Raw genomic sequence first — 13293 nt, 5'->3', positions numbered from 1 at the left:
AAGGCCCCACTGGCCATAGAAGATTTCTGCAAGTATCTACTGTGAGCAAGGACGTTCGATGAGATGTAAATAGTTCAGAATTAATGTAGAATTATGCTAATTATTTTGAAAATGGACCGAATGAATTCGAAGTGGCCTTTGACCGGTCCATTTTTCAAGCTGCATACATTTGTATTTGAAATTAGCATAATTTTGCATTAGAGTGGAAAATGTTTGCATCTCAGTGATCACCCACAAAGCATAGTTACAATCTGAAACCCCATACCTTAAGATGCTCAACAAAAACATACTGAAACATACAGGAAGGAATGAATCTGTGACAATGAAGTCTAAGTGGAAGTGAACAGAAGATCTTCTTTACGGGGAAGAAGTTCTCTCTTTCTCTCAGTTACAAATGTTAGAATGTGCAAAAAGTTCAGCATCCAGTTTTTATTGGTAGTACGACTGATCAAAGTCGGGTTTATTTGTCTGAGCTTTTCCTCGGTCTTCGGAAGCTGGACATGTTCTCATTCAATGCGTAAATTCTACGGGAGAACTCCTCAAACTCTCCCAAGACTTGCTCGTCGCACTCTACGGCCACGGCATGGTCCACCGGAATGCTGTTGAACTCTTCCAGATGATCCCCTGAGGTGAAGTCTGCGGCTTCAGTACCGAGAATCTCCTCGGCTTGTTCCACCGTGCAATGCAGATCGCCGCTTTGTGAAGGGTGGAGGTTACAGGTCAGGCCTTCACTGGCAAGCTCCACACTTTCGTTCTGTAACAAAGTGCCGTTGACGGCACAAGAAGAGTCTGAGGACTGCTCGGCCTCGCTGCGGTCGTGGCTTTCGCATCTCGGCCTACCGTCTCCATTAAGGCTTTCACAGAAATCCTTGCGGTCGTTTCCTTTGGACAGATCGAGGCTAGCATCCAGAGAGGAACCATAGTGCCCCCTCTCGCAGTGGGCGGATGGAATCAGGATAGGAATAGGCTCAGCCAGCGCTGTGCTGTAGCTAGGAGGCGGAGTTGCGTACTGTGTTTTCTCATTTTCAGAACTTGCCCTTTTTCGCGATCCTTTCTCTGGGGTTGGAGATCTGCTGGAAAAGCCAACGTCATGGCTGCAGAAGGTGGAGCTGGGCCGTCTTTTTGGGATGGAGATTGCACTTGAGACAGGATGATGATCACTGAGGATAAAAAAATAAATACAAAAATACATCGATATTAAAGTTTACCGCAAGACCCTTTCTGCCTACCTGTGCGTATGTATGGTCCTGGCGATGGGGAGTTGGGTGAGGGAAGTGTTTCTCCCATCGCTAGGCAATGTAGGGGAACATAAATATACAGTATTTCCCTACATATAAACTAGTTTGTCCCTTCAGACACGCAATTCGGGGTTCGGCCATGGTTGGATTTACCATAAGGCACTGTAGGCATTTGCCTACAGGCGCCTGATGATGGATGGAGAGGTGGCTCACTCCCCTCCCCTAGTGCCTCCATCCCTCCTTCCCAATGCAGAGCCTGAGCATAATGTAAATGAGAGGTTAGTCACCCAGGCTCTCGGCATCCCACTGAAGAGATCTCCTCTCAGTCAGGAGCACCTCTAGCTACCGTACTTAATACAGAGGTTCCTCTAGCTACTTAATACTTAGGGGCACCTCCAGCTACTTTATATTGAGGGTACTTCTGGCTACCTCATACCAAGGGGCACCTGTAGCTACCTACATCAGGCAGGAGAAGTAAGGGAGAAGTGACAGCTGGTACACTATGGGGGTTTGTAGGATCATGGAGGGTGAAGTATAAGGTGCCAGGTCATCTGCACCTATAGGCTCCTGTGAGATAAATACGGGCCTGGGATCGACTATTGCTGGCGCCCAAATTACATTGATTTGAAGATAAATTCCCCCAGCATCGCCATAACCGTAATTATATGTTATGTGACGGCACCCAAATTACTGACTAAGCAAGGCTATAGACGTAAGTCACATTACAGCTTATAGCGGTGCCGGCTGCTCCCAAATTTCCAGTGCCGATTTTGATTCAACTATACGTACTTTTATTGTATGCTGTGCAAGAGCTTAGGTCCACTTTAAACTTGGATAACTCATAAGTAATCGTTTCAGGTGACCGTTCAGGAGTGACTGTTGTACAGACATGGTTTTGCTCATCCGCTGAGCAGCCTGTTCCATGAAGGGGAGGGGATGAGCACTAAGCGCCACACTACAGCCACAATAGCCTCGGCCCAGGATTTCAAGCATGGCCAGTCACAGAAGTGTTGACCACTTGTAGAAACTCAATACTTTCACCCAAGTTCACACGTACGATCCTTTCAGGCGACATGTGCGAATGTTTATTTGTCTATCACCGGATCACATGCTTCTCCACACGTTCTGCTATGCAGCAATAACTCCATCCAACTGACATCTAGTTTTCAACAAGCATTCCTCGCCATGGACCAGAGATGGCAGCTGCTCAAAAACCATCTATTCTGACTTCCTGGAGGACATCCAAACCCACCGCTAAACAATGGGGCATGACAGCCCTTCCTGCCAAACCTCCGATTCATCTTTTATTGTCTCAATCTTCCCGTCTTTCTTCTGGCGAAGCCTGTAACATGACTGCAGCGAGATCTGTGGCTGGCCGTGTTTAAGTTGGACCGCAGCCACTAGAAAGACTCTCGAGTGCTGCTAACTAGGCCAGAGTCGTGTAAATTCCGCTAAAGAAAACCACTGTCACTTCTCACCTACGGGCCGGCAGCTTCTAACATGAAAGACGCTGAGCTGTGACAAGAGTGACTAAGTGCTAACTGAAAAGCGACAGTTTGCCTGGCGTGGCAACACATCTCGGTGCTGACAAAATAATGGCTTACTGAGGGACCTGTAACCGTGCCTACGGAGACAGCCTGTCACAGACATCAGCATGGCCTTCAAAGCCCACCTCCACTATTAGGCCTCGTTCACATCAGGGCCGTTTCTGTGCGCTTTCCACAGCGCACTGCCCTGTGCGTTCAGCAAGGTATTTATTTTCCCATGTAACTAAATGTAGCTGGTTCACATCTATGCGCTGCGCTGAGCAGCGTTACAGAAACGTAGTGTTGCAGGCATTTCTGTGCGTTGAGCTGTAAAGCGCACAGCAATGCAAGTGAATGGGTCCGCTTTTTTAGCGCATAGAAGCGCGTACAAGCGCATAGAAGCGCATGCGTTTTTTACCCCTAATTGGAGAAAAAAATACATTTACATACAAAAACAAAGTTTTATTGACAACTGCTGCTGCTACAGTAAGCAAAACGTGCTTTAAAGAAGCGCAGCGCAACGCACAGAAACGCGGACTAAAGCGCGCACAAGCGCATGCGTTTTTTACCATGCGCTTTAACACGTTTTTCAGCGCAGCAGATGTGAACGAGGCCTTAGGATTACATCAAAACAATACAAGCAGTCTGACTTTCTTCCTGTGTCATTGAACGCTACTGGATGATGGGTCTGAGGTGCATCTTGCTCAGCAAACAACGCTGCCATAGAAACAGTGAAAATTATGTAATAAAAAAGTGCTTTATTTTTACAATAATTATGTATAAATGATTTAGTCAGTGTTTGCCCATTGTAAAATCTTTCCTCTCCCTGATAAACATTCGGACATTTATCACATGCTGACATTTTTTACAGCTGGCAGGTGATGTCACTGGAAGTAGTTGCTGCGGTTTCCCACAATGCAACAAGGTTCCAACAGTGTGATGTCAGGAACATGGTCCTGACATCACACTGTGGGAGGGGTGTCACCACAATATCAGTCATACAGCGCCCCCTGATGATCTGTTTGAGAAAATCAATAGCTTTCTTGTGAAAAAGGAGGCATCAGCTACTGATTGGGATGAAGTTCAATTCTTGGTCACAGTTTCTCTTTAAAGTGTCCCTGAGGTGACATGTGACATGAGATAAACTGTACAGTATGTACAGTATGTAGAGTATAAAACATTAATAACCAAGCTGTTTACTTGTTGCATTTTGCTGCCCTAAAGAGTTAATTTCTAGGCATGGAAGTGACAGCTTCTGTCTTGTCGGTACCTTGTCTGAATATAGTAATCCTCACTGATAAGCAAATTACAGCCATGAAAGTTTTCCTGGCAGAATCAATTTCTGAAAGCAGGGGAGTTGGATTAGAAAAAGCTCAATAGTTCATGTATTTTAATTTAGGGACACTTAATAGGTTGCCACTGAGCAGAGACAACAATCCATTCAATCTACTTTGTAAATGTGTAAATATAAACTAAGACTATGGGATATCTAAAAAAAAAATAATTCATTTTTAGGAGTAGGAGGATAAATGCAATTTATTATCTCATCGGTTTATTCTTACCTCGGGTTCATTTATTTGTTTGTTGGCACATACATTGTAATATTTAAAGGGCTGCTCAAAGTAGAACTTTGCTGAACATAACTTGAATAAAATTGATTTTTTTTTTTTTTTTTTTTTTTTTTTTAACAAGTCAACTTTATAGATCATTTAGTCAGTGTTTGCCTATTGTAAAATCTTTCCTCTTCCCGATTTACATATTGAAATGTATCACAGGTGGAGACACCTTTACCGCTGGCAGGGACCATCACTGCGGGATGTTTGTTGTGTGTTCTGAGGTCAGGAGAAATAACACTTGATCTCCCAAAAATGGTTTGGGAGGAGAATTCGTCATAGCTAAACAGCCTAGGCTGTGACATCATTGGGAGGGTGGGGCTACATACCAATATAACAGAGATAGTGTTCCTGATGCTGAAACCAGGGTAATTATCGTACAAGTAAGTATCCTGAATAATCTACTACATTATGCTGTATGTTACTAGAGTTCATCTTTAATGTGGCATTACAGTGTGGCATAATATACAATAAAGTTGTTTTCCAACTTTTTTTTTTATTGCCCGTGAAATTAGGCCTAGTACTAAAGCTATATGGTCAAGACCGCATCTGCTGAGAATTCGATGGATCTGGCGAATTGACAAGGACATTGTCCTCTCACCCCATTGGCCCTCCTACCCCTTGCATAGTAACTGAATGTGTTGGGTGCAAGTGTACAGCCTCTGCCCCGAACTGTCACCTAAGGAACCGAATGCCCATCCCTGCCAGACAACAGTCCTCCTACATGCGTACAAGGCACTTGCTTTTATCCACACGTAATGTCATCTGTATAAAATTCACAAGATCCTTCGCTTATATATAAAGTGGGAGGAGCCAAAGCCCTCAACCACCCTGCAAATCCCAACTAGGTGATGGGAAAAGAACTCTAACAAGGCTGAGGGAGGAAATCATGAACACTCCCAGTGAGTTGAGCAGGAAGTCCTGCCCGATTGGTTCTCTTTAATAACAGAGCGTATCATCAAGCATACATTGATCACCCCCTCGGCTGCTCCCCCCACACTTACCATCTGACCATTAAGCCGAACTCCAAAAAGGATTTCAGGTTTGGAAGGGTCTGTCGTAAATCCGGGGTCCCCAACGAATGCTGATATCGTAACTGCAAGACAGAAAAGAGGATAAAATGTCACTACTTCCTCCAGAGTGGGAGGAATAACTCAGCATACAGACTGACAAATCTCTGGCAACTCCAGCATTTCACTTCTGTCCAATCAGAATGATACCATTTATTGGTTACAGATTGCCCAGCAAGCTCATGGTGAAGCAGAACTCCTAGCAGTGTGTAAGGGGCTGAGGGATGAAAAAAAAGCCCTTTTAACAAAAATGCTCTGCAAAACAGAAGGTTGCCTTTTTAAAACAGAAGGTATTTGCAATTATTCAGGTTGGAGTGAGCATATGAGGTCTCCCACAATGCATCACTGCTGAATATGCAAATCATCTCTTTGTTGTGCCTGAAAGTTAAACACACCTCCAAAACCGAAGCAATGCACTGATGAGGACCAACTAGTCTGATCAGTCTGTATGCATGTTGGATTATTATGGCTCTGTACAATTAACAAGCTGACACATCATCGCATTCCAGCGGTTCTGGAGGGAATTAGCTTTCAGGATTGAACATGTGACAGTCCTAACTGGTGATGCCTCAGTAAATAAGGCCTTGTTTGCATTTGCTATTATCATATTTCTAAGGAACCTATTGTATATTGCAATGTTTATTTCCTTTTTAAAGGGAACCTAAAATGAGAGGGATATGGATGTTTCCTTTTAAGTACTAGTTGCCTGGCAGTCCTGCTGATCTCTTTGGCTGCAGTAGTGGCTGAAGCACACCCCTGAAACAAGCATGCAGCTAAGCCAGTCTGACTTCAGTCAGAGCACCTGATCTTCATGCTTGTTCAGGAGCTGTGGCTGAAAGCATTAAGGTAGCCATACACTGGTCGATTTGCCATTAGATCGACCAGCTGACTGATCCCTATCTGATCGAATCTGATCAGAGAGGGATCGTATGGCTGCCTTTACTGCAAACAGATTGTGAATCGATTTCAGCCTGAAACTGATCACAATCTGTGGAGCCGCCGCTGCCGCCTGTCCCCCCCCCCCCCGCGCATACATTACCTGACGCTGGCTCCCGGGCATCTTCTCCGCGTCTTCTCCACGCTGCACCTGCTCCATCCCGGCGCTTCCTGTGCCACTCCGTGACCAGGAAGTTCAAATAAAGCGCCCTCTATTTGAACTTCCTGGTCACTGCAGTGACACAGGAAGCGCCGGGATGGAGCGGGTGCAGCGTGGAGAAGATGCAGAGAAGACGCCCGGGAGCCAGCGTCAGGTAATGTATACCTGATCGGATCGGCCGCCGCTAGCGACGCGCACCCTACCCGCGTGCGATCGAGGGTAATTTCCCGCACGGCGCGATCGACGGACCGATCCGATTTCGGGAGGAAATCGGATCGGCGGGTGTGTTTAGCGCGAACAAATGGCAGCAGATTCGATCCCAGGATTGAATCTGCTGTCGAAACGGCCACGAATCGGGCCAGTGTATGGCCACCTTTAGAGACACAGAATCAGCAGGACAGTCAGGCAACTGGTATTATTTTAGAAGGAAAAATCCATCTCCTCAGTTTAGGTTCCATTTAAACACTTCACATCCAGACCTCGTTTCCCACCTTATGGACCAGAAAAGTTTTTACATTTTAGCTATGTCCCTATTTAATCAGCAATACATTTATCCCTACTTATCACACCTAAACAAAATACATATTGTCTTTTTTCCCACAACAAACGAGGCTCTCATTGTATGGCGTTTTTTCCCCTCAAACAATTCTGTTTTTTATGCATATTAATGGGAAAAAGAGGGGGAAAAAAATAGAAAAAATAAATTCTCAGTTTTACCAATTCCGGATTAAAAATAAAAAGCACTACCGGTTATTTTTACAGTTTATCACAACACTTAATGTTCCTGTAACAATTTATGGTGAATATATTTGATCCTGAAATAATGCTACAGTGTGTGTTTTTCACTATGAACTGAAAAAAAAAAAAAAAAGTATTTTTAATGGTAAAAATCTAATTTATGGGTTCAGGGAACATATATTCCCTTTCGCCAATTAGTGTTGCATCAGATAATGCCAGAGGTGTGCACATAAGCAAGCCCAATCCTGCACAGCACTGCTTCATCTATAAGACGTATATCTACGTCCTCATGGCTTAGATGAAGTCACAGAGGACGTAGATATACTGCAGTGGTGGATAAAGTGGTTAAACAATACAAGTTGCCTGGCAGTCCTGCTGATCTCTTTGGCTGCAGTAGTGTGAATCACACACCTGAAACAAGCATGTAGCTAATCTACCCAGATTTCACTCTTCCATGATCTGTATGCTTGTTCAGGGTATATGGTTAAATGTATCAAGAGGCGGAGGATCAGCAGGACTACCAAGCAACTGATATTGTTTAAAAGGAAATAAATATGGCAGGTTCCATATACCTCTCCCTTTAGGTGTCCTTTAAAAGACAACTGAAGTGAGAGGGATATGGAGGCTGCCATGTGTATTTCCTGTTAAGCAATGCCAGTTGCCTGGCAGCCCTGCTGGTCTATTTTGCTGCAGTAGTGTCTGAATAAAACCAGAAAGATGCATGCAGCTAATCCAGTCAGATCTGACAACGCCAGAAACACCTGATCTGCTGCATGTATGTCCAGGGTCTATGGCTGAATGTATTAGAGGCAGAGGATCAGCAGGATAGCCAGGCAACTGGTATTGCTTAAAGGGAAATATGGTAGTCTCCATATCCCTCTTGCTTCAACCTGTCCTTTAAGTCACTTGCTACCTTAGTATTACGCACCCAAGGTTTGTCACTTAGCACAGTGCTATAGAAGATGATGGTTGCTACAGGAACCCATCACAATAATATGGGAATTGTCATTTGATGGATTGATATTAATTGAGCCTTCAAGAATCTGTTTTTTCATACTTTTCATACTTTGCACCCGCATCTGACAGTCACCTAATACCTGGGACAATGGCTGCCTTAGCGCTAAGAGAGAAGACTGGTCCACTTGGATAGGAAATATCTGTAGTCAGACCCCATACTCGAATTATTTAGTATTTATATACCGCTGACATCTCCCGCAGCACTGTACAGAGTATATACTGTCTTGTCACTAACTGTCCCTCGGAGGAGCTCACAATCTAATCCCTACCATAGTCCTATGTCTATGTGCATCGTGTAGTGTATGGACCGTAGTCTAGGGCCAATTTTAGGAGGAATCCAATTAACTTTATATAAAACAAAGACTCAAATAGCACTATAAATACAGACGCTAGATATCCATCCATAGTGAAAATACAAATATCTTTATTAGGAATCCAATAATAAAAACAAATTAAAAACCAGCAGTAGTGTTTACAGTGCCACAGCGTGCATACATGACAATATGTGCTGCTAATCACAACAGATCACATCCTCCTAGGTACCTAAACAATGCAGAGAGGTAAAAACAAAGCTGACTCAATACTGAATCCACCATAAATAATCACATAATAACGCACACAAGTTCCTGAATAATATAGAGCCAAATCGCAACGTCAGAAATATAAATGTCTATGTATGTGTATCTAGCGTCTGTATTTATAGTGCTATATGAGTCTGTTATATTTGGTGTATTGAGGCTTCTCATATGGCCATGAATATACAATTTTGTTTAGTACTCTGTGTTTGGCTAGAATCCAGTTAACTTATCTGCATGTTTTTGGGTGTGGGAGGAAACCAGGAGTACCCGGAGGAAACCCACACAGACAATGGGAGAACATACAAACTCCTTGCAGATAGGGCCCTGGCTGGGATACAAACTTGGGACCCAGCGCTGCAAGGCGCGAATGCTAATCACTACGCCACCGTGCTGCCCAATACTCCACCCAGCCTGTCTGTACCCATTTAGCTATGACGCTCCCTCCTGATGCCATTCATATGGAAATGATAAACTGTTCTGAAACATTAGGGGTGTTAGGAGGCAGATAAAAAAAATAAATAAAAAAATAAGGCTGTGTGCGAGTTATGTATGAAAGGCTTGTGTTGTTACAGGGCGGCCCAATCGCTGACCAATGATAGATATATGAAAGCTGGCAACATCAAACTCCAAAAACAGCATATTAAGGGAGACCTGAAAGCAATTACCCTGCAGGAATAATCACCAAGAATTTTAAGTAACAGCATATTTCATTCACACAGCTTTCCGTACCCAAAAGCGCAGAGGAATTCCTCGCAGCTCGCAGACACGGTTCCTAAACTTCTGCTATGTGCGCCTGAGTGTTTAAAGAGTAACTATCATGAAAATCTTAAAATTGAAAACACATACAAATAGGAAGTACATTTTTCCCCAGAGTAAAATGAGCCATAAATTACTTTTCTCCCATGTTGCTGTCACTTACAGTAGGTAGTAGAAATCTGACATTACCGACAGGTTTTGGACTAACCCATCTTTTCATAGGGGGGGTTTTCTTTATTTTTAAAAGCACTTAGTGAATGGCAGTTGCTCCATCCAACTGCCAAAATAGTGTACAGCGAGCAGGGAGGCTGCCCAGCATCTTTGTATAAATCCTTTTCAGGGAATGTCTTTATACAGAATAAAGGCCATGCTGAGAATCCCCCATGAAGAGATGGACTAGCCCAAAACCTGTCGGTAATGTCAGATTTCTTCTACCTACTGTAAGTGACAGCAACATAGGAGAAAAGTAATTTATGGCTCATTTTACTCTGGGAGAAATGTACTTCTTATTTGTGTGTGTTTTAACTTTTACGATTTTCGTGACAGTACCTCTTTGAAGCAGACCTGAACTCAGAACTTCCCCTGTGCTCGCAGCAGCGTAATAACCTTTAAACAAAAATATTTGTTACAGCTGACAAATCCTGCAATAAATCTGCAGTGTATCTAATTCCTGCTTTCATGGTAGAAGACCTAGGGTTAAAATCCTGTGTTTACAAATTAGCTGCTCTACTGAGGCAGAGGGGATTCCTGAGCTGACACAGCTGAGAGATCAAATTAAAGTTGTGATTAGTCACAGATGAGAAGGAATTGGGGCCCATTCACACTAGAGCGTTTTGCCGGCGGTTTCGGCAAATCTCTCAAGCGCTGGCGCTTTAAAACGCTAGTGCAATAAAACCCTATGGGCACGTTTTCACTTGGGCGATTTGCGTTAATCGCCGGTGATTAACACAAATCGCCAAACGCAAACGTGTAACCTGCACCATTCTCAGGCGATTTCCCAGCAATCATGTTTGAGTGCTATGGAAGCGCTAAACAAGATCGCTATAAAAAAAAAAAAAAAAAAAAAAAAAATAAAAAAAAATCGGCAAGTATAAATGGCGATATTTCAACGCAAAAAGAAAAAAAAAAAAAAAGAAATAGTCATAGCACACCGCTAGCAAAAACGCTAGCGTTTTGCGTTTAGCAAGTGTGAGTGGGCCCTAAGACAGGCTAAACTCTCTAAATACATACGGGGTGGATTTCTCTGCTTCCCTTCTGTCCTGTGCAGGTCCACTTTAAAGAGAACCGGTCACAACAAAACATGCCAAGTAAATAAAAGATAAATAAAAAGTTCTACACTGCATTTCCAAACCAGCCGAGTACAGCGTCGATATCCTGGCTTACCCTGCCATACTACAAAGCCCTCTGAAAAATAGCTAATGGAATAAAGGGCAAATAAAAACAAACACTATGAAAACAGAGAAGAGAACACGGCCAGATCTAAATTCATCGAGACAGCTTAATGAGGGCCTTTTTTAGGTCATGAAATGTACTCCGCAGACGAGAACGATGTGATTCAGCAATGCTTTGACTTGTGGCCCAGCATCTCGGCAGAGGAATTCTCAATGCCGGGTTATAATACAACGTGCCAGGGATAGAGCGTGTAGATAAATGGTTCCATGCCGGGCATCGCGAGGAGAAAAGAGCAAAGCTTGGCATCTCCACGTACGTTCTCTATGCAGATAGAATCATTCATCAGAGAGTGGTCTCCCAGGTATCTCCACGTACGTTCGCTCTCTGATGAATGATTCTATCTGCACATAGGTCTCCCGGAGACACCTCGGAACGCAGGAACTATGCAGAGATCAGCAGACGGGTGTTTTCCTTGGCCCGGGGAGAAGTCGGTTGGAGAGGATCATAGCAAAAGGTCCTCGAGATAAAGGGATCCCAAACAACTGCTCAATGGCTATAAAAGCTTACATGACCAGGAATAGCTTGTGACACCTGAACTTTCTCCAGCTATAAATCACTACTCATTAAACAAGAAGTCTGAACTTGTTCGTTTGCTGTGATTGTATCACTCCAGAAATTGCTATAGCGATGGGACAGAGCAGATTTCCATGTGGCAAAGCTAAATCCCACATCCTGTTGTGATATGGAGGCTTAATTCACACAAGCTTCTGTCATCTACTGCCGAGAATGACCAATGCCGGCATTGAGTTGAATGGGATCCTTCGTCCCAAAGCATTTACCCATAGTTTGTTGGCGATTGCGCAAACATCACTGTCGATTGAAATATGCTACATGTAGCGTCCATAGTATGTTAAAAACGGGCACCATTGCCTGCTCGGTTGCAGAGAAGCATCGGTTGAATGTGATGCCCCCAGAAGAAAGTGTGACTCGACACTTAAAGGGTTACCCTAGTCAAAAAAAAAAATAAAAAAATGTTTAACTTACCTGGAGCTTCTTGCAGTCCCCTAGAGTCCTCCTCTGCCCACAATGTCAGTCTGAGCCCCCCCCCCCCGGCAAGCAGCGGTGACCCCAGCAAAGCTGTCCAGTCAGCGCATGTGAGGCATCGAGCACCCTGATCACGGTCCTGGGACCGGGAGTGCTGGTCACATGTGCAGTAGCAATTTTTGTGCACTGTAGACAATCTCCCAGCCGCAGCAGCGCAATGAGGATGTGCGGGGCCGGCCATCTTAGCGGGGGTCGCTGCCCAAAGTAAATTAAACTCATTTTTTAATTTGTTTTAAGATTTCCTTTAATCACTTTTATTGGATTTTTCATAAACAGTATTGCCAACTATGACACGTCCGTGTTCCAAGACACATCAAAATCTGCATTCCAAAGACCCAACGACCTACGGTATATTAAATAATATAGAATTACTAGATATGGTGGCCGGTGTATGATAAGGACCCAAAATTAAATTCGCAGTATAGTAATACATGCACATTTAATGCATATGACAAGAGAGTGCAAAACTGAAAAAGAAAATAATTTTACTTCACATGCCCCATGTCAACAAACTAAATAGACAATTTTACAAATGAAGAATTGACTATTGGGTGCATGTGAAAAAATGAAAAAAACCTTTATTTAATCTAATAACATGATAGATAATGACATAAATATATAAATTTTAAAACCCAATACAAAGATGCATAGTAGAATGTGAATAAGATGAAAATGACCCAACGGACTCCAGAGACAGATCAAGGCAAAAGGGGCTGCAGTCCCCTATGCCCAGATACACTGTTCACTCCTAGGCCTCTATAGAGATTGCTGATAGCTCAACTGTAGCAAGGAGTTCCAGACTTGTAACCATATAACCTTCAATCAATTGTAAGCTGCTTGTAGGTGGATACAGATCAAACCAACACAAACACAGAGTCCACCGATAATCCCAATCGCAGATGTCGGCAGTTGGAGTGATAGTTCAATTTATCATGTACCCTTCAAGGACACCATTTGATTCCAGCTTGATATATATGTGTATGATTGAATTCCACGGAGAAACCAGCAGAGCAAATAAGCTGTACAAGCAAGCAAGATTGAAGCATATGCAGGATAGTAATATTGCAAGCGTGACAGAAACTTGTGTCCGAAAAAGGCCTCTGACAATTGCTGTAGAGTTCAATGCATATTGCAAGTAGCTGCGGGTTCCCAGACACCTGTAAAT

The 13293-nt window shown here is 43.5% G+C and overlaps 1 protein-coding gene across 9 annotated transcripts in view; it reads right to left on the bottom strand.

The window, feature by feature from the left end:
• Window positions 1-330: 330 nt before the first annotated feature.
• The window catches only part of UVRAG (UV radiation resistance associated), a 300947-nt gene continuing 287984 nt past the window's right edge, over window positions 331-13293 (bottom strand). For all 9 annotated transcript variants that reach the window (XM_068266640.1, XM_068266642.1, XM_068266636.1 and 6 more), the window contains 2 exons: window positions 5382-5473; window positions 331-1160 (listed from right to left, as the gene is read on the bottom strand). In XM_068266640.1, coding sequence (XP_068122741.1) covers window positions 461-1160; window positions 5382-5473 — 792 coding nt within the window. In that variant the 3' untranslated portion in view covers window positions 331-460. The remainder of the gene's footprint in view (window positions 1161-5381; window positions 5474-13293) is intronic.

This window comes from Hyperolius riggenbachi, chromosome 2, assembly GCF_040937935.1.
Source record: "Hyperolius riggenbachi isolate aHypRig1 chromosome 2, aHypRig1.pri, whole genome shotgun sequence".
Lineage (NCBI taxonomy): Eukaryota > Metazoa > Chordata > Amphibia > Anura > Hyperoliidae > Hyperolius > Hyperolius riggenbachi.
The sequence above is the reverse complement of the archived record's forward strand: the minus strand, read 5'-3'. Positions and strand labels throughout refer to the sequence as shown.